Raw genomic sequence first — 26,874 nt, forward strand, 5'->3', positions numbered from 1 at the left:
TCGGAGTCTAAGTTTTTATACTGTAATGGGACAAATAGAGTGTGCATTTTTTAAATAGACAAGATATTCTTTATAAGTAGTTTAATATAAATGCAATAATTTGGAATTTTATTATGTCTTCTATTTTGTCTCTGCCTGTCAGTGGTCTTTTTAGTCCTGCACAGCTTATAAACCGTAATATGCAACCAAAGACTTGACAATGATGAAAGTTTCATGACACATAGTAAGGGACATGAGATACTTTACTTCATAAGGAAATAAATTATCTGTCCTGCATTCCCCAAAATGGGGGCTGGAAAGGTCAGGTAAGGTAATTTCTGGGTTGGGTACAAACCTCAAGGAAGTAAAATCTAAATGGTACTTTCCAATGGCTTTAAAACATACTTCATGGGTATTTTTATACACCTACCTATGACTTTTGGCTAAGGCCATGTGGACAAACAATACAGGTACGGTTCTACTGTGACAGAAAAAACCAGAAGAGACACTCGCTAACGAACGAGGACATGAGACACAGGTGGCATTAAATAGACAGAGGGGGAGACCCACTGGACACAGAAACCAAAAATAAACACACAGAAATACTCAAATCCTTACACTTTTATTTTCAGCTGCATTTGAAGCGTTCTATTACATTTTCTCTTTAAAGAGAAATAGTACGTCAAATCACCTGTAAAATCCCATTTTGGACTTTTTTTCCTTCTCTCTGTGAAACCCTGTTCACAGAGGTTTTTCACATTCTTGCGCTGTGTAGTATTTCCAATAAAACATACACACACTGCATATTATTAAAATTGTATTTTATATTCTTTCACAGTTGCTGTTGTCCAATTTCAAATGAACCTAAACGTTATTATTAAAAGAGGGATTTCTTTCAAAAGACATAACTTTTTTACATAATTATATTTCATGTTGACCGAAAGAACGAGATCACGAATACAAGCGGCCGAAATGGGTTTCCTCCGCAGGGTTGCTGGGCTCTCCCTTAGAGATGGCGTGAGAAGCTCGGTCATCCGGAAGGGACTCGGAGTAGAGCCGCTGCTCCTCCATGTCGAGAGGAGCCAGTTGAGGCTCGGGCATCTGGTCAGGATGCCTCCTGGACGCCTCCCTGGTGAGATGTTCCGGGCACGTCCCACCGGGAGGAGGCCTCGGGGAAGACCCAGGACACGCTGGAGGGACTATGTCTCTCGGCTGGCCTCGGAACGCTTTGAGATTCCTGGAGGAGCTGGAAGAAGTGGCTGGGGAGAGGGAAGTCTGGGCCTCCCTTCTGAAGCTGCTGCCCCCGCGACCCGACCCCGAAGCGGAAGAAAATGAATGGACGGATGGACGGATGGACGGATGGACGGATGGACGGACGGACGGACAATATCAGCTTGATTTTGTTGTTGGCCTTACCATCCAAACTTAAGACAGAAAAACACATTGGGTCTTTAAAGATCAGTAAGAACTTTGTAACTAAGAGGGAAAAAAATAAAAATAAAAAAAATAAACCTTTTGATATTAGCTATATAAGATACCTACATCCAGATCAAAGCCACTGTAAGTCATTATTGAGATTTTTCTTTTACAAAAAATCTGACAAATATCTGATAAAGATAATATAAAATTTTATAGACAGATTTGTTGGCACCCCTAAAAAGACTCATCTTTGAATTATACTGCAGTCAAACATATTGGAGTGTCTAATTGAATTTTTACATTTTTATTTATAGTAAGAGAGGCTGGGGAAGTATTTGCAACCTATTGATGCTATAAATACTCTGTTACTTATAACAATATAATTAACAGTGTATGGTCTGTCCCTCTAAATGTATTTATTTATCTAATTTTATTTTTGTGTTTTTTACTTTCTAACCAAGTTTTTGATTTTCAATGTAATTTCTGTATCTGCTTTAATGCTTTATTATGTCCAAGACAACATTCATATACATATACCACAGCATGCTTATAAGTATATGAACTGTTTGAAATAACATTTATCATAACACTTATCAAATAAATTAATGTTATTTATATTCTGTTTTTACATCCATCCAACTAACAGATTGAAGACAGATTATTTTTGATATGACTTTAATAAACCTTCAGCCAGACAATGTGGGAACTTCTCTATTTTGACTTGTCAGTTTGGTGACACTTGCATTATTTGGCTCATCGAACTTGTAATAGCTGTAATCTATCACATTCAGATTCCTGGAAGTAGAGCCAACTTGGTGGGTTTTTGGGGTGTTTGACTGAGAAACTATCACTTCATCCAAAGCATATTTTTTCAGACAAAATTTTGATTCGGTGTAAATCCATCAGCAATCCCAAAGCTTGGTAGAGCCCCAATATGAATAGAAAAGTCCCCAAGAAAATTAAGAACATTGTGAATAGAAAAAAATCCCCTCTCAGTGTAAACCCATCAGCATTGACTCAGCTCTCTCTTCACCACGACGGACCGGTACAGCGCCCGCTTCACGGCAGACGCTACCCCAATCTGCCTGTCGATCTCCCACTCCCTTCTTCCCTCATTCGTGAACAAGATCCCCAGATACTTAAACTCCTCCACTTGAGGCAGGACAGATTATTTAACCCGGAGAAGGCACTCTACCCTTTTCCGGCTCAACACCATGGCCTCAGATTTGGAGACACTGAGCCTCATCCCGTCCGCTTCACATTCGGCTGCGAACCGCTCTAGCGAGACCTGCAGATCACGATCTGATGAAGCTGATATTGTTATTAGCCAAATATTGTTACACAATGTTCTTAATTTTCTTGGGGACTTTGAAGACTGATCAGTCACTAAAGCACTAGCTTATTCAGACACATACCACTTGTGTTAAATGGTATACTTGGTATACTTAGAGAGGCCAGACTGAGATTGTTTGGACATTTTCAGAGGAGATACTCAGGACATGATGTTGGAGTCTCAGGGTGAGAGACCAGAATAAGATTGATGAATGTGGTCAAAGAAGACATGAAGTTAGATTGTGTAAAGGTAGACAATGGAGCGGACAGGACTATATGGAAATAGATTATTTATTGGGCAAATGCTGAAGGGAAAAGCCAAAAGGGAAAATTTGGCCACATACCAAAAGCATTCATGTAATAGAAAATTACTTTTAGGTAGTTCACTTTTCAAGATAAGTTAAACAAAGTAGAAATCTGGTACTCTGCTCCTCACAGCAGGGTAACCAGAAGTTAACACCACCTTGGGAATTGCAACCAAGGAAATAGGCTGCCAGTAGACTCGAGGTTCGTGACCAAAGAGAACAAGACTTTTCCAAAAAAATGAATTACATTTTATCGTTTCATGTTAAAAAGAGACAATCAAAACATAAGGAAACACAATAGGGAGGGAGTGTACAGTACTGAGGCCTACCAGCAGGGGGAGGGAGGTCCAAATCGGAACTGGTTCCTAAAATAAATGTAGAAATTCAAAATAAATCACCCCAAACACTTGTGAACAGGCATTCAATCGTGAAGAAGTCCCAACACCGGCCCCTCACACAACACACAGTTCCAGTCTCCCTGGAGGCTCCGCCCACTACCGTCAGCTCTCAGCCTGGAGACAAAAGGGTGGGGTTAAACAAGCAAATACAAAAAAAACAAAAAAAATACTACAATTTAAACTTGGCCAAAGACTAAAATGAGGTTACCTCCAACATAACCAATTAAAATTATCAATACTTTAATAGAATAGTCTAAAAGAACCCATGGCTGCTACCTGCAGTGAGGCTGGAGGCCACACAAAACAATAGAATGTTCCAAAGTAACAAAATTAAACCAAAGAAAACCCAAAGCTAAGAAACTAAACGAGACAAAACAAATTAAACAAAGCAGTTACAAAAATGAAACAAAGTCAACCAATGAAACAAGATAAACTAAACAAAAAAAACCCGAAAGAAAACAGTGAAACAAAGCAGCAGGGTCTCCAGTGAGCTGCAGTCAGAGCAGAGCTGGATGACTTCACTCCAAACCAGAGGATCCTTTCCAGCCCACAGCAGGAGGATCAGCTTTCCAATATGTTCCGTTTTATGTGAAAACTGCACTGGGGAGGGTGAATTACAGCCACACCCCAGTACCAAGCAGGAGACTTCCTGTGGTTTTGATGTTAGAGTTTAAGACCTGCACACTACACAAGCGACCTTCCCAACGACGTGCGACCAAAGCAACCAGGTGAGAGAATCTCCCTTTATACTCTCCAGCCATCATGAGGTGATTAGGGGCCAGGTGTTTTGAATATTGGGGCAGGCTTCTTCCTGCTATACATTGTTTTCATGAAAAGTTTTGAGCATGTTTAAAAACTACACTTCCCTGCCCTTTTTACTTCTGTTTTTACTACTTCTGTTTTGCTTTTAAAATGGTATGGTATGGTATGGTATGGTATGGTATGGTATGGTATGGTATGGTATGGTATGGTATGGTAAACAACATTTAAGATAATTTACAAGTTTTTCAAAATTCTTTAATGAGGAATCCATGAATTTGTTTTTTCTAATTAATATGAACCAATTAATGCATATTTATGCATTAATTGGTACTAATGTAAAGTCATTTTTTACAAAGAAATGATTAATCGCATTTAAAAATGAGATGAACAAATTGGGGGTTCAAACTAGTAACACAGTTGGGTTACTATGATCAAACTCCTTGAGGAAGTAAAGACAAATGAATGTCATTGTTACTTTTATTCTTTCATTAAGATGAAATCACCATTCCTAAGATATAACAAAGACATTTTTTCAGTCAACTAAGAAAAGCAGGCACAAAAACAATATGCAGACATTTCCATTTGAAAGACCTAATAACCAGACCAAGGTTATTTCTGTATTTTCCCAATTTGCAATCTGCAGTGCACTATATGAAAGTTAACATACTGATTCATATCATGTTCAGACAAAACCTCAAAATGGCACAGATAGACCTACAAGGAAGTGATATTGTATGTTACTTTAGTGGTTATTCCTTGGAAAGTCATGTGGAACATATAAAACAGAACATATAAAACAGATTTTTTTTATTTTTATTTGAGATGTGCAGTGTTAGTTTATAATATCAAACACACAGAACACTAATATTATTACTTTGTAATGTCAGTTTTACTGATTTCTGTTATTACTTTGAAATAAAGTCATTATAATAATTTTTAAAAATGTGTTGTGGTTGAATCTGTATTTCAGAATCATGGATTTAAGCTGTTTGAATTATTAAATCAAACCGACAATAGATTTCAGTAAAGCATTGACTCACATTAAACCCGACCAACAGCAGTTGGGCAGGTTTAAGAGCGGCTAAGCCTTTTTGCATTTAACTAACAAGTTCAACAAACTGAAACTTCCTCTTAAATCTCCATTTACACTTCAGCTTTCTAAAGAAGATGAAGTGGTTAGTCATACTTCTCATGCTCAGCCACAGCTCATCTGCAGGTAAGAAGAGGCAAAACATTAAAACATTGCATATGTTTTTTTCCCCTCCTTTTCAAACCTGTGAGATGTTAGCATCTGTTTTAGACTATAGTAATGATAAAGATCATATTCTTGTATGTTCTTCAACTTTTTGTAATAAAATATGTTATAAATGTTGTCTTAACTCTTTTTTTCTGTACAGAGACACACTCCCTAAAGCTTTACTTCACTGGATCCTCTGGGCTCACAACTGCTCCTGCTTCTGAAATCGTTGGAAAATTAGATGACATTGAAGGATTTTACTGTAACAAGAAAATACTTGATCTAAAATTTGACTGGGTGCAGAAAATATTTAGTGATGTGCCACAACTACTTGAGTTTCTCAAAACTAGCTGCTTTATCTCTAATCCTGCCTTCTTTACATATATAATCGCTGATATTATGAAGAACTTAAATCAAACTGAAGGTACTGTATGTTTGTTAATTAGTAGTTTATCTCAGAGATAATACTTTTAATTTTAAGCTATTTAAATTAACAACAAATGAGTTACATAACTCATTTGTCTCAAATTACTATTTTTTTGTTTTTACATGGATCTTAATTTTGTATGACAATTTAAGCAAACAACAAGTCAATTACTTATTTAACTCATGTTTCTTGTTTTTTCAATTAGTTTTTCATTTTGTGGTCAAAATGTTCTGTTTGATCTTCAGTCAAGATAACATCTGTTTTCAACATTTCATCATGTCTACATTTTAATATTGCTTAAAACTGCACCACGTTATTATGGCTATGTTTAGACAATAAAAGATATTTTTTGTTCCAGGTATCCATACTGTCCAGAGGATAGGAAGCTGTGAACTGAACATGGAAACTAAAGAGCTGACTGGCGTTTTGAAGTACGGTTATGATGGAGAAGACTTTATTGAATTGGATTTCAAAGCACGGAAATGGATTGCTCTGAGAAAAGAGGCTCTTTTTCTCAAACAGCATTGGGATATGGATACAGGAGATCTCCAAACTAACCTTCATCTGCTCACATATCAATGCTATCAGTTGCTTAATACCTCGTTGGTCGATGGACACAGATATTTGTTTAGAACAGGTATAGTTTTTCAGCTGACTGAATTTACTTCCAGTACATTAACATTAATTTAATGTTTCTGTCTCTGTCTTTCAGGAATTATATTTAAAATTCAGTTTTCAATAACACCTATGTTGTTGTGGAGTTTTTTTGTGTGTTTGAAGGCCTTTGATTAAAAAAAGATTCCTCATATTTTCCAACCAGCTTGCTCTGCATTGTCATATAAATATAACATATAACTAAATCAACACTTTCCTTTGTTTGCCACTCTCCTGAGCAGATTACCCCTCAGTGTCTCTCCTTCAGAAGACTCCCTCCTCTCCAGTCAGGTGTCACGCTACAGGTTTCTACCCAAAGAGTTTCCTGATGTTCTGGAGGAAGGATGGAGAGGAGATTCATGAGGGTGTGGACCCTGGAGAAGTCCTCAACAATGAGGATAATACATTCCAGTATCGTATTGATCTGGATATTTCATCAATCCCATCTATGGACTGGGGGAGGTACGACTGTGTGTTTCAGTTTACTGGACCTGAGGACAAAATCCTGATCAAGCTGGATAAAGAAGTAATTGAGACCAACTGGGGTGAGAATAAATATCCATATTTCAGCGTTATTACAGTTAGTATTTTGGACATGTATGCTAAAACTTATGAATTCTGCTTAAATCAGAAAGTCTGGAAAACAATAAACATATTTTGCACAGAAAGCATCATAACTGCTTTACTTAAACTTTTGGAGAGAATCTGTTTGCAACACTACTGATCTTGTTTAGCACTTCTTAAAAATAAGATCCTTATATGTGACATTTTCTCCAAAATACAACAGTTTTCATAACATCTATAGCTTAATGTAAATAGAAACCTTATGATCCCCTATCTTCACACTCTGAAACTCCACCTGGCTCTCCTATGTCTTCCCTGACCTGCTCCTCTCATAATAAAATAGTTTAGTTTATTTAAAAATTAAGAACAGTTCATACATATTTCACTAAACTCATATCTCACCAGAGCTTCTTCACCTTTCTTCAACATCATTCTAGCAATGCTGTTCTCCTAAATATCTAAATAATATAATATAATATAATATAATATAATATAATATAATATAATATAATATAATATAATATAATATAATATAATATAATATAATATAATATAATATAATATAATATAATATAATATAATATAATATAATATAATATAATATAAATACATGTTAAGTGGTCGAGTATCAGGTGTTGTTCACTTTAAATAATAAAAAGGCTAATTTTGCTGCTTTTTCAGTCTCATTCTAAATCATTGTGACTAGACTAGCTAACTTTTAAACAGCAGTAAAATTTTGAACATGTGACTATTCCAGAATTAAAACAGCTTATCCAAAAAGATTTAGTTCTATATATGAAAATAAACTGACAACAAGATGTTATAAACGAGCGATATTCATGGCAACATTCCTGACAGACAGTTTACTTCATTCAAACGGAGTTTCTGACTCCGTCTGCTGCTGCCTTTACTCTGAGCCGTTCAGAGGGGGGAGGGGGAGGAAGCGCTCTGCTGAATGCGCTGTTGTGCGCCTTCAAAATAAAAGCATGCGAGTGGAAGATTTTAAAATTCTTCGCAACTGCGGTGAAATTATTGGGGGGGACGAACGTGGCTCTCTCCAATATTGGGGGGGACATGCCCCCCGGTCCCCCCCGCTTCCTACGCCTATGAGCACAAGATTGCTGTGTCTGTGTAAACAACAAAAGGTAGGCTAGCCCTACTGGTTTTTACGGAAGAGGATTAGGGCCACTGGAAAAAAATAATAAAACAGTTCTGACTTTATCTCAGAATTCTGAGATTAAAGTCAGAATTCTGAGATTAAAGTCAGAACTGTTTTATTTTTTTTTTCCCCAGTGGCCCTAATCCTCTTCCGTAGGTTTTACTGCAGCAGTAAAACCAGTTTTTCCTACTTCGTTGCACCACAGCTGGTAGCTTTGGAGGCGTCCCGATCGCCCCCATTAAGTTGTTCTGGTTCTGTTTAAGCAGCTGGATTCACTATTTACATAATTCCTGTACCTATATCTTTATCAAAACAAGATGAAGAAACTGTTTGCTTTGGTCATTTTCTTTCACGTTGCATATTCAGGTAAGACATTATTTTATACAGTAAATAGAGCGACAATGATAGTTTCATTTTCAAACTGAAAGTTAAAGTTTGTCTTTGTGCTGGCGTTTTGTAAATTCAACACCGATGCGTCTATTACGTTGCTTAAAGATCATTCAGTAACATACTTTAATAATCTATTAAAATATTTTCCCTATTCAGAACTCATTCTTACTTCGTGATGCGCTTCCGCACATTTGCTTTCAATCAGTGTCAGGTATAGGATATAAAATGTTTAGATTGTTTTTGTTTAGAAGGTATAAAAAAAGTATGTGGTAAAAAGTGTGCTCGTGTGCTTACGTTTGGTCATATGTGCAAATCTTAATATTTAAAAATGATTGAAATTAAGTACACAGTCATTCTTGAGAATAGGGAAAAATCAGGTCCTGTGAATAAAGCACAAAATTTGAATTATATATATATATATATTAGGTTTTTTTTTTTTCCAACTATCTGACTGAACTAACCTGGGCCATGTGAGCACAACAATGTATATTTTCCTTGTATTTGCACAATCTTTTTTTTATTTTAAACTTTGTAGTGGGTGGATGGTGTCTTTAAAATCCTTGTCCTGGAGCAGAACTCAATACATTATGATAGTTTAAAACAATTAAAGGAATACTAAGATAATATATTATGACAATTAGATATAAGTATTCAAATAAATAATTATAAAAGTGTTAATAAATTGAATTAAAAATCATTTTTATATATTTTCCAACCCAAGTGAAATTTGTCCAAAGTTTTTGTCAACACCGTCAGACAAAAAAGGAATGTAAAAAAAATCAGGCATTATTGGGGGGCACCAGAACTTCTGAGGACCCCACAACCACTTCCTTTCTCTTTCTTTGCTAAGAGGGCTAGTTAGCTCTGGTTAGCTTATGTATTCTTTAGTTTTTTCTTCTTTTTATTCCTAAGTTGTTTGTCACAACCATGATGTATCAACTCCATAACTGACAATTTACAAAACTTTTATGAAATTTTGTTAAATAAAAGCTTAATTTTGGTCAAATGTAAATATTTCATGGACCTGATGAGCTACAATATGGCCTCCTTCAGATTAACATCATATAAATTGAGGTAGTTTGGCTTTTTGTCAACTCTGTCAGATGAAATTGTTGACAAATTTCACTTAAATGTGCAGTAAATTCATTTTTATGTATTTTGCATAAATTGCATTACTTTACATGTACCAAGTTTTTCATTTTACTCAGTTTGTCACCACCTTCAGTTCTGTGTCAACTCCGTCAGATGGAGGTTTTTTGTTTTAAATATTTCTTTTGTTTCTTGAGAAGTATTTGTCTGTAAAACTGAGTAAAAATATCACTAACAGGCTATGTAAAAAAACAATTGTATATTTATTTTTGTGAGATGCTGTTGACAAAGTTCTGGGTCATGTCCACTAAAAATTTAATTTTCAAAACAATGTTTCAACTGGGAGCCTGAACCTTAGCATCTTTATATTTCCAAAACATTATTTGTCATATTTGAATACATAAGCTTGAGGAATAATTACATTTTTTGACAGAGAATATTGAAACCCATTTTGTCCCTATTCTCAAGAATGACAGGCAAAAACAACATATTTCCAAATCACATGTTTTTATCAATATAAATCTTAATAGTCATGTGTTTTATGTTAAAGTGTAAAGGACACTATACAGCTCTGGAGAAAAAAAATAAGAGACCACTGCACTGAAACCCATTGAAAACCTCTTGGTTACTCCTCTAAATATTGATTTCTGAACTCTACCTGAGTCATTGTTTCTAAATGAATATAAACTTGTTTTCTTTGCATTACTTGAGCTCTAAAAGCACTGCATCTTTTTTGTTATTTTGACCATTTCTCATTTTCTGCAAATAAAAAAAAATTGGTGGGAATTTTGGAGATATGTCAGTAGTTCATATAATAAAAGAATAATGTTCATTTATAAAATCAGAGAAATTGATGATTGTAAGTGGTCTCTTAATTTTTTCCAGAGCTTGCTGTAAGGTATGTATATATAAGTGTAAAACATGATAACTTTTTCTCTTCAGTGAAACATTCCCTGAGATATTTTTTTACTGCTACCTATGGAGTTCAAGACTTTCCAGAGTTTGCCGGCGCAGCAACAGTAGATGAAGTTCAGTTGGGATACTGTGACAGCAACATCAAGACAGTCAAGCTCAAACAAGACTGGATGAGGAAACTGATCGAAAGGAATCCTGAGCACCTGGAGTGGTATTCTCAGAGGTGTCTTGGATATCAGTACTACTTCAGGGAAAACATTGATTTTGTGAAGCGACGCCTAAACCTCACTGAAGGTAATCTGCTGTATAGTTTTATCTACTTTTTGACACCTTCTTGATAATGTTTAGGTGTCGTCATATATTTAGATTGGTTAAGTTAAATGTTATTTTAAAGTGAAAAATCTGTGGACTATATAAATATTTACTCATCACTTTCTCCATGTGAACTTTGTGGAGTTTGTCCTTCAATCCTGGCAGATTGAAGGGAGATGTAAAGCTGTGCCTTCCACCATTTTCTAGTAACTCATTTCAAAAATTAGATCCTCAAACTTAATACACCTCAAATACTAGTAGAAATTACATGCAAACACAATAGAATATAAAGTTTTTCCGAGTTCCCCTTATCTGTTGTATTTTGCAGTGTCTTCAGTCTTGAATTGATTCTAATCTGAATTCTGAATCTATAGTTTTAGATTTTAATTTAACTTTTTAAATACATGATTCCAAGAACATTTTTTTGAGGCAATTTAAGTCACGTTATTCAAGGGGTTCAATAGGAAAAGGTTGAGTTTCTTGCATTCTTCAGGCTTCAGTCAATAGTTGTTGCTTTCTTGTCCAAAGTTAGGCATTGTTATATAGCAGCAGCTCTGCCTGAAGTAAGGTTTTAAACACACTTTTAACCAACTTTCCTCTCCACTTTTTCTAAGTAGTTGTAAAATAAAACTGGAAAAATACTGCTCTTGAAATTAAGAGCAGTAATTTCAATTATTACTACAGGACTTACTTTTCGTGAAGAAAGAGATGCATCAGATAAGAGAATTATTTTAAGAATTAGTCATATAGTAGCTATGCTATAGTTAGATATTATATGTTTGAGGAAGAATAAAGAGAGTGATATCTACTGCCAGCATATCCAGTCTGTTTTATCCCATTGTTGCAACATAAATCTTACAGCAAGCAAATAGAAAGTCGATGTCTCTCCTGACAAGTTTAAGGCTGTAAAGCAATGCAGTGTCCTTTGACTGTGGAGTATTGTTTTGGCCTTTTTGTGCATGTCTCCATCAAAAAATAATTTCCAGCATTTCATTTTACTTTGTAATTCATTACAAATTTATGCTGTAATCAATATGTTCTTCTCCTAATTTTAGCTTTATTTGTTTATTTCATTTCTTACTAAATTCAGTCTAATTTTATCAATTTGGTGTCCCTTAAAAATGTTAATTGTAATTTCTGTGACATGCTAAATCTATAATCAATCTCTCACGAGTTACTGTATTTTTCATTATTTTTATATACTTACATATGTTTTTCAGTCTTAATCAATTCTTCTATTGTTATTAAATCTTTCTTTTTTTTAAGGTCCCCACATTTTACAGAGAATGCACGGCTGTGAGTGGGATGATGAGACTGGAGAGGTTATAGGGTTTAAACAATATGGTTTTAATGGTGAAGACTTCTTAGCCCTGGACCTGAAGACACTGACATGGACTGCTCCAAAATCACAAGCTGTGCTCACAAAACTCATATGGGATGGTGAGAAAGCTTCAATAAAACACTTTAAAAACTATTACATCTACATATGTCCTGACTTGTTGAAAAATTATATTCACCATGGAAAGAGCTTTCTGCAGAGGACAGGTATGTTTATTCAGTTTATACAGTGATTAAATCATATCTCCGAAGCCCAAATTTTCAGATATTATATGGATGTTATATTTTATTTTTGAGTATTTTCTTTCTGCAGAGCGTCCCTCCATATCTCTGCTCCAGAAAACTCCCTCCTCTGTGGTCAGCTGCCACGCTACAGGTTTCTTCCCTGACAGAGCTGAAATGTTCTGGACTAAAGACGGAGAGGAGATTCACGAGGATGTGGAGAAAGGAGAGATCCTCCTCAACAATGATGGGACCTTCCAGATGAGTGTTGAACTCAATGTTTCATCAGTCCCACCTGATGGCTGGAGGAGATACGACTGTGTGTTTCAGCTTTCTGGTGTTGGAGACGACATAAAAATCACTCTGGATAAATCTGTCATCCGTACAAACTGGGGTAAGACAGACCTCTGTGATGGTACCACTTCTTTAGGACAGCAAACAGATTTTTGAGCAACTTATGTTTCCCTCAAAAACATACTCTTTCTGCACATACATGGGTAAAAAAAGAGGGATCTTGCATGTATTACGTGTCTTCATGGGCTCGTTATAAACATTAAAGCCAAAGACACATTAAAAATAATAATAAAGGCCGATTATAATTGAGAGATTGCCCATTTTCTGCCAATATTGTTGTGCAAATATATACTGCTCAAAAAAAATAAAGGGAACATTTAAACAACACAATATAACTCCAAGTAAATCAAACTTCTGTGAAATCAAACTGTCCACTTAGGAAGCAACACTGATTGACCCGACGAGGGTCCCCGTTGTCAATCAGTGTTGCTTCCTAAGTGGACAGTTTGATTTCACAGAAGTTTGATTTACTTGGAGTTATATTGTGTTGTTTAAGTGTTCCCTTTATTTTTTTGAGCAGTGTATTTAAACATATACAAGAGATTTGTCTTTTTTAGACAAAATTTCCTTAATTGTATTGCAGCTTAGAGACAATATTTTCTTTCACTCAGAAATTTAAAAACAATATTTTTCTTGATGAGGGCAATTTTGCATTAAACTCAAATTTTGTAAAGCAGCATCCACTCACAAAAAAGCCATTTTGGATCTGCACTGCTTAATTTCGTAACTGTTTGGCCGTCCTCAGCTCCGGGATTTCCAGCTGCTCTTGTTGCAGGAATTGCAGTAGGAGTTCTTCTTCTTCTGGGAATTGCTGTAGTTGTCCTCTGGCTGAAGAAACGTACTGGTGAGGAAAAATTGTATTTTGCTAATTGACAGAATTCAAAATTCATGTTTTAGATATTTTAACTGGTGGATCACAAATTAATTTATGGTGCTTATTGTCTATTTCAGGTTTCCAGGTTGTTGATGGTAACTATTCACCATTTTAGTATATTTAACAAAATCATCTGATGCATTTTTTGGAAAGAGTGAATGTTATTATATCCACTGCAACAGACAAGAATTCATTTTTTAACAAATTGTCTTTACAGGACAAGATTAAAGGATGAGGATTGACTGTGGGGAAAGTGAATAAATTGTCCCTTTCAGAAAGATTTTTGAGTTCTCAATGGCTTCAGATCCAAAGAAAGCTAATACTGGTACTGTGTCCAGCAATATACACAAACAAAGATGGAAAATACAGTGGATTTGACATAAACTCCACTTAGTGCAGCCATGTCTGGTCATCAGTCATAGTGAGATGGGCTGTGAATGAACATTTTCTGATGCAACAACCCAAACAGTTGTTTTGTTGATCTTGGAGCTTGACCAATTATATATGTTATGCTGATACTATGATGTGTGTATATCTGTCTTTTTAGAAAATTTTAGCTTTTTTATTGGGTCCGTGTTGTACTGGCTGATAACACTTTTAATCCCGCCCCTGTGACAATGACAGTAAAGATTCTATTCTATTCTATTCTAGAATTGCTTTGTTGTAGATTGACCCTTTCATTTAGTGTCTAATTTCTCTGATTGTGGATGGAAGTGCAATATAAGTTCAGGCCATTCTTTCAAAAAAGTATTATTTATATTAGCAGATTTTATGTGTGTAACATGTTATCTTAATTTCATATTTATTTATATCAGATAAATAAATTGTTTTCTCCTTCCACTGCATTCTTTTTTAAATAAATTCTTGACATAATCAATCAATCAAATCAATCAAATTTTATTTGTATAGCACATTTCAGCAGCAAGGCATTTCAAAGTGCTTTACATAATTAAAATAAAAACAGCATGTGACATTAAATAAACAGTGAGAAAGAGAAAGAGATTTTTTTAAAAAAAAGAAAAGATAAAAACATTAAAACCCGCACCCCTTTAGGACTTCAGTTAAACGTCGTTTAACTGGGATTCTAACCCTCAGGGACTTTAGTCAAAAACACCGTTTGACAAGGACTCCAACCTCCGTCAACTGGGACTCTAAACCCCGTAGAACTTTAGTTAAACGTCGTTTACCTGGGACGTTTTCCGGGGGGCTTTAAGTCATTAAAATGTAGAAAAGAAATAAAAAGAAATTAAAAACATTAAAGACATAAAAACCTTGAAGACATCAAAACCGGCACTCTAACCCTAATTTAGCCATAAGCAACTCTAAACAGGTGGGTTTTAAGTTGAGATTTAAAGGCTCCCAGTGTTTCAGCTGTTTTACAGTTTTCTGGAAGTTTGTTCCAAATCTGTGGTGCTTAGAAGCTGAATGCTGCTTCTTCTCATTTGGTTCTGGTTCTGGGGATGCAGAGCAGACCAGAACCAGAAGATCTGAGGGGTCTAGACTAGCGGTTCTCAACGTGGGCGGTACCGCCCCCCAGGGGGCGTTCAGAGGACGGCAGGGGGCGCTGGAGGACATTTTTACAAAAGGGGGGCGCTGGGATTCCTTTGGGGAGCGTTTGGGGGGCGTTTGGTCGAAGGTAAACTTTACACCTTAAATCCACAACAATACCAGTTTAGACTTTGAGCAACTTGGTAAAACTGTATTGTGTAACATTAAATCATGCTTGGCTGAAACTGTATCGATGGCAGCTCTTCTTCTATTCAGTGTTTGTAGCTTGGCGCAGCTCCGCTCCGCATCAGTTCAGCGTTACAACCGCTGATGACGCTGCTGTGATTCACTTTGTCTGGTATTTATGTAGACTACATATGTTTTGGCAGTTCTGTGATCATGTCAAAGCAGCAATTTATATTAAAAAGTGTTTTATTTCCGTTTGAAAGCTGCCCGCTTCCATGGAGCGGGCAGATTTTCTGTTATGTTGAGGGAAACATAACAGAAAATCGCTCTTATAAACATGTAATTACTAAAATCACGACTTCGTATCCCTCTGAAAAATGAACCCATTTACATAAAGAAATCCCTCCATGGGTGATACCACGATAGAGAGCGTTCATTTTATAGCGTTAACACCGGTGCTGTAAGTGATCCGACATGAAACGGGGGTGATAGAACAACACAGCACTTTTAAGTTTCAATAATCAGAGTGCAGAAATTGTTTCCGTTGTTTTAAAAGGTTCATGTCAGTCTGCCATCGATATGTTTCCCGACCGCCCTGCACCTTAGGGGCTTAAAACAACAACAACAACAAAACCGCCGCGCATCGCGCAAAACTCTGAAACAGGAGAAACGGGACATAAAACGGAGCGACGAACTAGATGTGAATTATGGCATAAAAACAGAGAATCCGATACTGAACAGTGAAAAAAAAAATCAACACATGATGTGAAACATGACGATTAGGAGGCGCAGCAGATGATGAGTGAAAATTACATGGTGGTCAATAAACGATCAAATAAATGTAGCAACAGGAGAGAAACTAAAGTGGACATAGCAATAAACCAAGAGAGGATAAAACTAATCAAAGGAAACTAAATGGAAATGAATGAAGAACATAATGCAAGAACAAACTAAGAAACTAAAGTAAATACGGAGGAATAAACTGGTATGGCAAGACCTTTCGAGCAATAATTAATACAGAGACTGTATGACAAGAATAAACAGACACTATTTCCAGATAAAAGGTAAAATAATATTGTTGAAATGTCATGGGCAGGGGCTTCAGGTGGATGCGAAAACATAAATCCCCCCCCACGAAGGAGCGTAGAAACATACGCTCGCCCCCGCCCGAACCCCCCTCCTCCAGACGCCGATACGTTTAGGGCAAAACTCGCTACATTTACCCCGTTATGTGCGCGAGGTGAAGGAGCATAAGGCGCGCGCGAAGTGTACGGGAAAACATAATCGGTGCGCCGATTCAAAACATCTACGATAGTAATATTAATAATAAAATAATTGTCAGTGCAAAGTAACCTACAAATTCTTTGGTGGGGGGCGGTGAGGGACCTGGATTAGGGCTAGGGGGGCGCTGGCCCAAAAAAGGTTGAGAAACACTGGTCTAGACGGTTGGTACAACAATAACAGATCTTTAAGGTATCGTGGTGCTAAACCGTTCAGTGATTTATAAACTAACAACAGTATTTTAAAGTCTATTCTCTGAGCTACAGGGAGCCAGTGTAGGGACTTTAAAACTGGTGTTATGTGCTCCATCTTCCTGGTTTTAGTGAGAACCCGAGCAGCAGCATTCTGGATCAGCTGCAGCTGTTTGATTTATGTATTAGTCAGACCTGTGAAGACGCCGTTGCAGTAATCAATGCGGCTAAAGATAAACGCATGGATGAGTTTCTCTAGATCGTGTTGAGACATAAGTCCTCTAATCCTGGAGATGTTCTTCAGGTGATAGAAGGCCGACTTTGTGACTGTCTTAATGTGGCTCTGAAGGTTCAGGTCAGAGTCCATCACTACTCCCAGGTTTAGGGCCTTTAAAAACATCTTTTTCAATAATTTTGCTGATGAATGGGAGGTTGGAGATCGGCCTGTAATTCTGCAGTAGTGATTTGTCCAGATTGTTCCTTTTTATCAGTGGTTTGATAACTACTGTTTTCATAGCCTGGGGGAAAACACCTGAGGAGAGCGATGAGTTACTATTTGGATCAGATCAGTAGCAACGACAGGCAGGACTTTCTTAAAGAAATGTGTGGGTAGGACATCCAGACAGCAGGAACCGGAACTTAATTGACTTATAATTTTCTTCTAGGGTTTAGTAGTTGAAATTGGGTCATTGTTCCTGCATTTGCTTTGTTTGGGCATAGCATTGGTACTGTCTTTGGAGTGGATGTGCAGATTAATCCTCTGATCTTTTGAATTTTCTCTAAAAAGAAACTTGAAAACTTGTTGTAGGCGTCATTAGATTGAAGTTCAGGTGGTAACGTCATAGGAGGGTTTGTGAGCCTGTCAACAGTAGCAAATAAAGCTCGAGCGTTGTTAATGATTTTGTTTATGACATCTGCAAAGAAAGCCTCTCTTGCATGTTTTAGTGTTGTATAATAGTTACGTAGTCTTTCTTTGTAGATGTCACAATAAATGTGCAGTTGACCTTTACGCCATTTCAGTTCGGCCCTGTGACAGAGTTGTCTTGCAGATTGAACTATTTGTGCATTTCTCCATGGAGATTTCTTCCTACCAGTCACAACCTTCACTTTAATGGGGGCAATGTAATCAATGATATCTGAAAGTTTGCACTGAAAATCATCTACCAACTTATCTACATCATTATAGCTTAAGGAAGAGGAAGAAGAGTAGATTTGATTAAATGTTTCTGCTGTGTTTTCTGTGAAAGTACGTTTTGTGATAGTAGCTGTTTGTCCAAGTGGGTTAATGGATAAAGAACTGTAAAAGATAACAGCAAAATGTCTCTGTAAGTCAGTTACAGAGACATTGGAAATATTCACACCCTTACTGATAACCAGGTCCAGTGTGTGTCCCTGAGTGTGTGTAGCTGGTTAGACATGTTGTGTTAAACCAAAACTCTCTAATATATTAAAGAGCTTTTTTGCCCCTCGGTCCTGGGGGTTGTCAACATGAATGTTGAAATCACAGACAATTATTAAACAATTACATATGAGAGATAGAAGCTCATTGAAGTCCGTAAAGAAATTTTCCACATATGTTGGTGTTTTGTATAGAGTTATTGTCAAAGTTCGTTTGTGGCCTTTTACCTCGATTCCAAGATACTCAAAAGACATAAAATTACCCAAAGAGATTTTACTACAGTTTATGGTATTCTTAAATATTGAGGCCACGCCTCCTCCTTTTTTGTGTTTTCTATTCTCACTTAAAAAATTGTACATAGGAGGCGTTGATTCAATTAGTAAGATTGCTTCATTATTGTCATTCAGCCATGTTTCTGTCAGAAATAAAACATCAATATTATGTTCAGTGATGAAATCATTAATTAATAGAGCTTTAGCACAGAGAGATCTGGTATTTAAAAGAGCCAGTTTAAGTGACTTGGAGGATGAAAGTTCTTCAGTCTGAGGTTCCTTTAGATAGGGGATCAGTCTGAGGTTCGAATTAAGACAGCTGTTTTTTGTATTTATGTTTTTTATAACTTTTCTTGCAGTGATCCGGACAGGTAATGTCCTGCTATGCAATGTCGGCGGGCCAGACACATTCTGGAGGAAGAAGGGGGTAACGATAATATCTGGACCCCGGTCTCAGACCTCAGAAACGCAGAGTGCTGGATCCTGAGGGAGGTCAGAGGCAGGTGGCTTAGACGAAGTGAGAGTTGTGCCGAGGCGAACCTGTTGATCCATACTATCCAGCTGGGAGGAGAAAGAGTCCGTCCGTCTTTCTCCCTGACCTGAATTCTCCACCAGCATTTTCAGGCGGCTCAGGTGAAGCCCGACTCTCTTTAGTGATTCACTTCCTGAGAAACTCAGATCTTGTGAGTGAGTGAGTGTAGGAGCAGAGAGGGAGGGGGGAAGGAGGTGGGAGGGTGAAAAATGTTTGCAGTGAGCAGCCTTATTCCATGTTTGTTAAGATTGCGTCCGCCTCTTCCAAAGAGGTGAAAGTGTAACACTCGCTAAGTCTTTACAGTTAATAAAATCGTAATAAAACCAAAGCTAGGTTCGGCTACTGGAGTAGTGAGAAGTGTATTTTAAATTAATGACCACAGACCCCAAAAATTAAGTTAAAAACAGCCGGCTTATTTATCTATTTTAATCTACAGTTTGTTTTTTTTATCTATTTAATCTATTTTAGTTCTTTAGTTTTTCCCCTAAGAAGAAGAAAAAACAACAACAATAACAGCAAAACAACAAAACACAGCAGAACAATTCAGCAAGGACAGTTCAACTGTGCTTCAGATTGATGTCTTGTTTCTTCCGATGATCCAACAGTTAATTCTGTTTCGGTGATCCACTGCTAATGCGCACAACATAGGCAGGTCATACCAAGTTGGGGGTTGGCAGTGTCCAGCAGAGGGCGTAGCTCCTACTGGATGGTCTTTAAGATCCCGGGTTGGCTCGCCATCTCGTTCTCCTTAGGAAGATCCGTTTCAGTGATGATCCTTGACTCCTTAGTCCAGATTCCAGCCGAACAAAAACAAAAAAAACAAAAGGACACAAAAAACAAAAGGGCCTGTTGCCAACAAAGAGCGACAGTTAGCCACAGTTAGCTCCTCTGTTGATAAGCTGTTGAATTACTGTTGACAAAAGCGGCTGTTAGCTTCAGCGGATCAGCTGTTACTCCTGCTGACTTTCAGTTGGCTTCCTGTTAGCACCAAGAGCAACAGGCAATGCCTCCGCTGATCAGCCTCCGCTTCAGCTTTCCATTTAAATTAAATGGATGTCTATGTGGAAGGTCTGGATCATCAGCTGCATGCAAATAAATGTCTAACAAGCAGGGGTGAAAGTAAGGGGGTACGGCAGGGTACTGCGTAGCCCTAAAAGATTTGGCGGGGGTACGCAGTACCCTGCAAGAGAGGAGCGGCTGTCTGCTGTAAAAAAAAATCAGTGGGTTCACTGTGCAGCCGTGAGTTCACCCACTAATCAGCCGTGACTGATTAGTTTTTCGAGAACAATCTAAAACACGACTTAATCAGTTAATAAATAGCTTTTTTTCTCATTTTATATTGTTTCTTAACTGTTCGTGCTTTGTAGAGCAGCGGTGCGATATGTCGATCGAGGAAGGTTTTGAGTCGATCTCGGCATCAGGAGACAAACTGAACATCGCCAGGACGCTGAGATCAACACGTTCTCTTCTGACTCCTTATCAAAACGTTCATAACTTTATTAAAGAAAAACAACAATAAAATCAACATAACGTGTTAACATTAATGACACAATAACAATAATCTCAGTGATTATTGTGTCAACAAGGTGTTACGCAATTCTGTGCGTTTCGGTTCAATTACCAAAATAACGAGCAGAGCAGGAGTTTAAAATTAACTAATCAATCACCACTGTGTTCGGGGGAGGCTTATTAATGATAAATATCAAGCCTGCAAACCTAATATTGTAACGGACTGAATGTTATGTCTTTGACATAATCTCAGCCGTGAGGGTGAGAGGTGCGAGTGGTTTAGAGTTGATCACCTGTTCGGGTTGTTTTACCTTTTTTTACTTTTGCATTGGCTCATCACAGCCGCTGTAGTTTATGAACGTTCAATAAACGACACACTTTGACTAATTACCTCGTTCTTTGTGAGTATAAGTCATTGACAACAAAAAAACACGGTAAATGTGTTTCATTATGTATTTAACAAACAAATGGCTTCTACTGCAATAATTATGTGAAATTAAATTAATTGTCTGATATAAAAAATAGTTTGGTGCTGTGAGCTCTGTTCTGCCCCAGGCTGGAAGTTGGAAATGTTCTTGATTAGTTTTAGAAAGTTCTATAGTATTAATTTATCTGTATTTTATTTTGAAAGAGAAAGCCTGGCTGTTAATGTATGAACTTCACCTCCTGTGTTGTCAATCTTTTCTTACACCTCCGAAAACGATGGCTGTTCAATCTATGTTCTGTTTGGTGTTAGATGTTTTGTTAGTTTATTTTGAGATTGTTTTCCAAATGTGTTTATTCTAGAAAAGCCATATCCTGATAGTTTTTGTTTACATAGCAACAGTTGCTATGTGACTGTTTCTTAACTGCAGCTCAGGTGAATTCTATTCAGACACTAGAAGTTTATTCTGTGTATTTAGAGCATAGTTTATTTTTTCTGTTTCTTATAGTTTCACTCAACCTTTCATTGAGCTTTTCCACACCACTGCTCAAAGTTGTGTCAAGAAAACGTATTAAAGGAGCAAGACGCTCAGCTTCCTGGCTCATAAAATTGAGTTTGTCTTGCTGTTGATCTACGTTAACATACACAGAGTATTTAACATGTAGTGATAACAGTATAGTGAAAAGCCATTCTCAGCAGTTGGTGGAAGATAAAACTCATGACGATGGACAACTCTCATGAGGAAAAGGCAGAAGAAATGGCTAGCTCAGAAGCTAAAGCATCATCTAAAGCTAGCTTGAGATCCAAACACTCTAGCTCTAAGCATTCATCCTACAAGTCATCTTCTAAGTCCAGCGTATTTGAAGCAGCTGTCTTTGCACGAGCCTCTGCTGAAGCAACAAATGCTAAAACTTCCTACAGTAGAAAACAATTGGAAATTAAAAAGCAACAAGCAAATCTAGAGCTGGATTTTAAGATGCTGGAGATAGAAAAGGAAGCTGCAGCTGCTACAGTGAGAGCAGAGGTTCTAGAAGCTGTCTTTGATGTTTTTAGCTTTACTTTTTATCTATTTATTAATTTCTTTTTGTTCCTCTTTCTAATGATGTAAAAGTGGCGAGTGACTGAGGGGGCGTTTACACGACAACGATCCAACAAAAACGGCACTTTTGTTCCGTTTTTGTTGGATCGTTTACACGATAACGTTCTGATTACGATCTGTGTTTACACAGTAACGGTGCACATCGAAAACGTGTAATGCTCTCACTGCGCCTAGTTGGTGCTAGGTTCTTTGAAACTTTGAAAGTGGGCATGTGTTTAAAAAAAAGTTGTACTTGAAGGCATGTGGATTTCCGTGAGAGAACACGCATTGTGTGCGTCTGATTAGGGCGCATGCAGTTGGAAAAAGTGGAATAACTTTGCCGAAAAACCTTGTTTGAGCTTTCACGGTGTCTGTAGCGGCCCGGATTGGAAGCTGTTTATTGTTTTTACATTGGAATGGCCAACAGTCTGTTATTCCTATATCAATTTGATAAAATAGGAGTTCCCGCACGTCCCATATCCGTGTCCTCTGTTACCTTTTTCAGCAGTTAAAACAGTTTTATCCGTCGCTAACAAGTCGTAACCTGTTTTTCCGAGCCGCCTTCAAACGCAACATGAACGCTGAGACGCTTGCGCTGGGTTTACACCTGTGAGGCAGCGAAGGAGACCTGCTGCTGCTGCGCAGGTGTGTGTTAGAATCATGGCAGCAAACCAGCAAAACGTAAATAACTTGGCACAGTTTTTCCCCCGAACTAACCGACTGAGTTGAGTAAAGCTGTTGGATGCAGGGGATGATAGCTAAAAGATGACTGGCTAATATCAACACAGCATGTTAAGCTTGTTAACAAGTAGCCTGTAGGCTGCTGGTGTTGTTGTCTATGTTCAGCTACGTAGACTCATTTTGCCCCCCAAAATAAGTCGGTGCCCCTCCTGTTAAACTCGTCTGGAGCCGGGGCTGGTCCTGGTCCGTAGTTCTCTAGATAAGAGCGCTGAACAATCAGCCTGTATTTTGCCATCTGGGCGGTGCGGAGCGGTGAAGAGACGCTGAGGGAACCGAATCTGATGGGGAAACAGTAACACCAGCATTGTGAGTAGTTTCTTCTTCTTCTGTGGATTGTAGGAAGCAGCTATGTTTTGCGTCATACTATGCATGAGCTGGTCTGGAACCCGTTTTCAATCTGTGCCGTTGTTAGAGAAAACATTCGGTGGTTTCGTGTAAATGCACACTACAAACGCAACAAAACTCTTCCGTTTTCCCCCGAAATCGTTGTCGTGTAAACGGGGCCTGAGGGTCATTAGAGTCTAGAATTTAACCCTGTAAATTCTAGACTCTAACAGGTAAAAAATAGTGCACAAAAATCCATGTACGGCAAAGTCCTAGCACAAAAATTCGCGTGACAGGTGGACGGAACCTGGTCCTGCAAGGTTGGAGTCCTTGTCCTGTCAGGCGACGGGGCCTGATAACACCCTTGTTAAACGGACTGCAGAGTCCGGCGACGACAGGCATTTAAATTCCGTAACAAAAGTATGTTTATGTCTTTTTTTAATCTTTTTTTTTCAAAATCTCTTTCTTTTTTTTACTGTTTATTCAATGTCACATGTTTTTATTTTTTATTTAATTAGGTAAAGCACCTTGAAATGCGCTATACAAATAAAAATTCATTGATTGATTGATTGATTGATTGATTGATTGATTGATTGATTGATATCAGGAAAAGGACTCTGAAAACAAAGAATCAAAAGAGCTCCGTGAAAAAGGGGAGTTTTAAAGTCAGCACTCAGCTTTCAGAGAAGCGATCAACTAACTGCAGTGCATTCTGGGTAAAAGTGGCAGACAAGTTTGTAGTTCCCATCTGATTGAACAATTCCAGCTCTTTCCAGGGCTCAGAAGTGAGCATAAAAGCTGAACCAAGCTTCATGTCAGAAAAACTGAGTTGTGAAATAAAGAAATAAAAAAGGAAATAAAAGAATGTGATGGAAAAAGGGACTCCACAATCAAAATTCCAATCTTCAGAATAAGATACAAGCAATAATCCTGCATCCAGTGAAAGTGAGCTGAAGAAATAAAATAAAACATGACCATCCTTCTTATCCCTTTCAAAGAAAGTAAAGCAAGTAATTAAACTGTATGTAAAGCTCAGTTTGATTAACCATCTGTAACAACAATAAAGAGATTTGGTAAAACACAATGGGCATCGAGGTAAGGTCAGTGTCTGGCATAAAACAAGTTCCTGCAAGGAGGAGCCATAATGTTAAATTCCCACCACACTTTCTCACAAACTAAAACATGACAAAAACAATATTATATCAGAACTAGCATGACCTCGATTAAACATATTTCAATATCATGCAAAAGAAAACCATACCAACATATTTTATAAAATGCTTAAATATATGCAAATCCAAATGTATGTCAGTTATGACATCACTCTCTCTGTGATGTCATAATATCATTCTCTTTTGTTATGACATCATAAAACTGTCTCTAAATACTTGAACTTTCCCAAGATCTTTCATTCGAGCACTGGAGAAAGATTGGAGGAGACTTTTAACATGGACAACAACCTGAGAGACCAAATTGAGGAATTCTACATGAGGATTCAAAGGAGGAGGGTAAGAGATATGACCTCAGAGGAGTTGCTAGGAGAAATAGCGGAATTGATGAAGACTATTAAAAGGTCTTACAATTTAAATGAGTCGGATGAAGAGGAAATTGGGGAAGCGATTCTTCACAATCTGAATCGAGAAGTGCCGCAGCAGCAGCGTGCAAGCTGGAGTATGTGGAGCTTCTTGACTGATTGTGGAGAGTCCTTTATGAACGGATTGGGTTTTGGCCTGGGTTTTGGGGCAGCTGCAGGCATAGTTGTGATTGTATGTTCAAAACTTCTATCCTAAACTGTTCTGTCTTCTTTTGAATCTGGATGGTGCTTGAGGGAGGGGTCCCCGTCGACCTGATCTTCAGCTGCAGAACCTGGCTCTTGGGACGTGGAATGTCTCCTCTCTGGGAGAGATTGGGAGAGGGGTTCCTGCCTCAAGTGGAGGAGTTTAAGTATCTGGAGATCTTGTTCACAAATGAGGGAAAAAGGGAGCAGGAGATCGACAGGCGGATTGGGGCAGTGTCTGCTGTGAAGCAGGCGCTGTACTGGTCTGTAGTGGTGAAGAGAGAGCAGTCAAACAGAGACAGCTTTCGATTTACCAGTCGATCTACTTTCCCACCTCATCTTTGGTCATGAGCTTTGGGTCATGACCAAACGAACAAGATCACGGATACAAGCGGCCGAAATGGGTTTCCTCTGCAGGGTGTCTGGACTCTCCCTTAGAAATAGGGTGAGAAGCTCCAACATCCGGGAGCGACTCAGAGTAGAGCCGCTGCTTCTCCAAGTTGAGAGGACCCAGTTGAGGTGGCTCGGGCATCTGGTAAGGATGCCTCCTGGACGCCTCCCTGATGAGGTGTTGCGGGCACGTCCCACCGGGAGGAGGTCCCAAGGAAGACCCAGGACACGCTGGAGGGACTATGTCTCTTGGCTGGCCTGGGAACGCCTTGGGATTCCCCCCGAGGAGCTGGAAGAAGTGGCTGGGGAGAGGGAAGTCTGGACCTCCTTTCTGAAGCTGTTACCCCATGACCCAGAAACAGCAGAGGAAAATGGACGGTTGGACAGAAGTTTTTGTTATCATGCAGTTTCTAAGGGTTCGGCATGTAAGAGGATGAGGAGGTTCTAAATACAAATTTTCCGGATGGTTTGTCACTTTCATTGTTTTGCATGACCTGTGGAGGGTCAAAGGTCAAGTTTCATTCACCTATTAGTTGTTTTCTCTGATTAACTTACCTGGGCATTATATTGTTTCTTCGGTGGAAACTGAATTCTAATTAAGTATTAAGTTTACATGTTGTCCCTGTGTATTATGGGTTCTCTCCGGGTACTCCGGCTTCATCCCATAGTCCAAAAGCATGACTGTCAAGTTAATTGGCCTCTCCAAATTCTCCCTAGGTGTGTGTGTGTGTGTGCATGGTTGTTTGTCCTGTGACTTTCAGCTGCCCCCATCCTGGCCTCTCTTTGATCCGCCATCCCTTTCTTCCCACCACTGACTCTCATCAGCCCTGCTGATCTCCTCGTGGACTCCTCTGACTATCTATCTATCTATCTATCTATCTATCTATCTATCTATCTATCTATCTATCTATCTATCTATCTATCCATCCATCCATCCATCCATCCATCCATCCATCCATCCATCCATCCATCCATCCATCCATCCATCCATCCATCCATCCATCCATCCATCCATCCATCATCCACCCACCCATCCATCCACTAAACTTATATATATTTATAATAATTATAATATATCTGACATATATGTGTATTTATTATTAGTAGTAGTATGTATTATCATTATCATTATATATATATATATATATATCTCCCCAGCCACTTGGTTTTATTTATCCCTATATTCTGCGAAAGCGATATGAAACTCCAGATTCTTAGGATTAAGATTCACATAAGCCGTGTTATAGACGGAGACGGAACTTTTAGTTGTTCTATCAGTGTCTGTCCTGCAGAGGGCAGAGTTAACCTTTTGTTTTCTGGGCTTCACACTTTCAAATTCTTCTCCATTTTTCTTTTTTTCATTAAAAAACATCCTAAATTGAATACATTATGAATTAAAATAAATACAAGATTACTGCATATTTAGTTTTATTAAAACAAATTATTTATTAGTATATTCATCATTTGCAACTACTGTGGTTGTTGTAAAATGTAGATATGTAACTGTTGATTTGCATGGTACTAATTAGGCAAAAACAATATTTAACAGTTC

General features: G+C 37.9%; 2 protein-coding genes across 3 annotated transcripts; both read left to right on the forward strand.

The window, feature by feature from the left end:
• Positions 1-3,691: 3,691 nt before the first annotated feature.
• On the forward strand, positions 3,692-7,305 carry LOC145553611 (major histocompatibility complex class I-related protein 1-like). Of its 2 annotated transcripts, XM_081612317.1 has the most exons (4): positions 3,692-5,411; positions 5,593-5,856; positions 6,218-6,496; positions 6,756-7,305. In XM_081612317.1, exons 1-4 carry the CDS (start codon positions 5,363-5,365, stop codon positions 7,235-7,237), a joined length of 1,074 nt encoding a protein of 357 aa, XP_081468443.1. In that variant the 5' UTR covers positions 3,692-5,362; the 3' UTR covers positions 7,238-7,305. The 2 variants fall into 2 exon arrangements, with proteins under 2 accessions (XP_081468443.1, XP_081468442.1); XM_081612316.1 differs by lacking the exon at positions 3,692-5,411 and having other exon boundaries at positions 5,490-5,856; positions 6,756-7,297.
• A 1,026-nt stretch (positions 7,306-8,331) lies between these two features.
• On the forward strand, positions 8,332-14,570 carry LOC145553612 (major histocompatibility complex class I-related protein 1-like). Its single transcript, XM_081612318.1, has 7 exons — positions 8,332-8,602; positions 10,658-10,924; positions 12,209-12,487; positions 12,594-12,896; positions 13,602-13,700; positions 13,808-13,825; positions 13,948-14,570. The coding sequence occupies exons 1-7, from the start codon at positions 8,554-8,556 to the stop codon at positions 13,956-13,958; spliced, it is 1,026 nt and encodes a 341-aa protein (XP_081468444.1). The 5' UTR covers positions 8,332-8,553; the 3' UTR covers positions 13,959-14,570.
• Positions 14,571-26,874: the final 12,304 nt, after the last annotated feature.

This window comes from Poecilia reticulata, chromosome 11 (assembly GCF_904066995.2).
Source record: "Poecilia reticulata chromosome 11, P_reticulata-male-v2, whole genome shotgun sequence".
In the NCBI taxonomy this organism is placed as follows: Eukaryota; Metazoa; Chordata; class Actinopteri; order Cyprinodontiformes; family Poeciliidae; genus Poecilia; species Poecilia reticulata.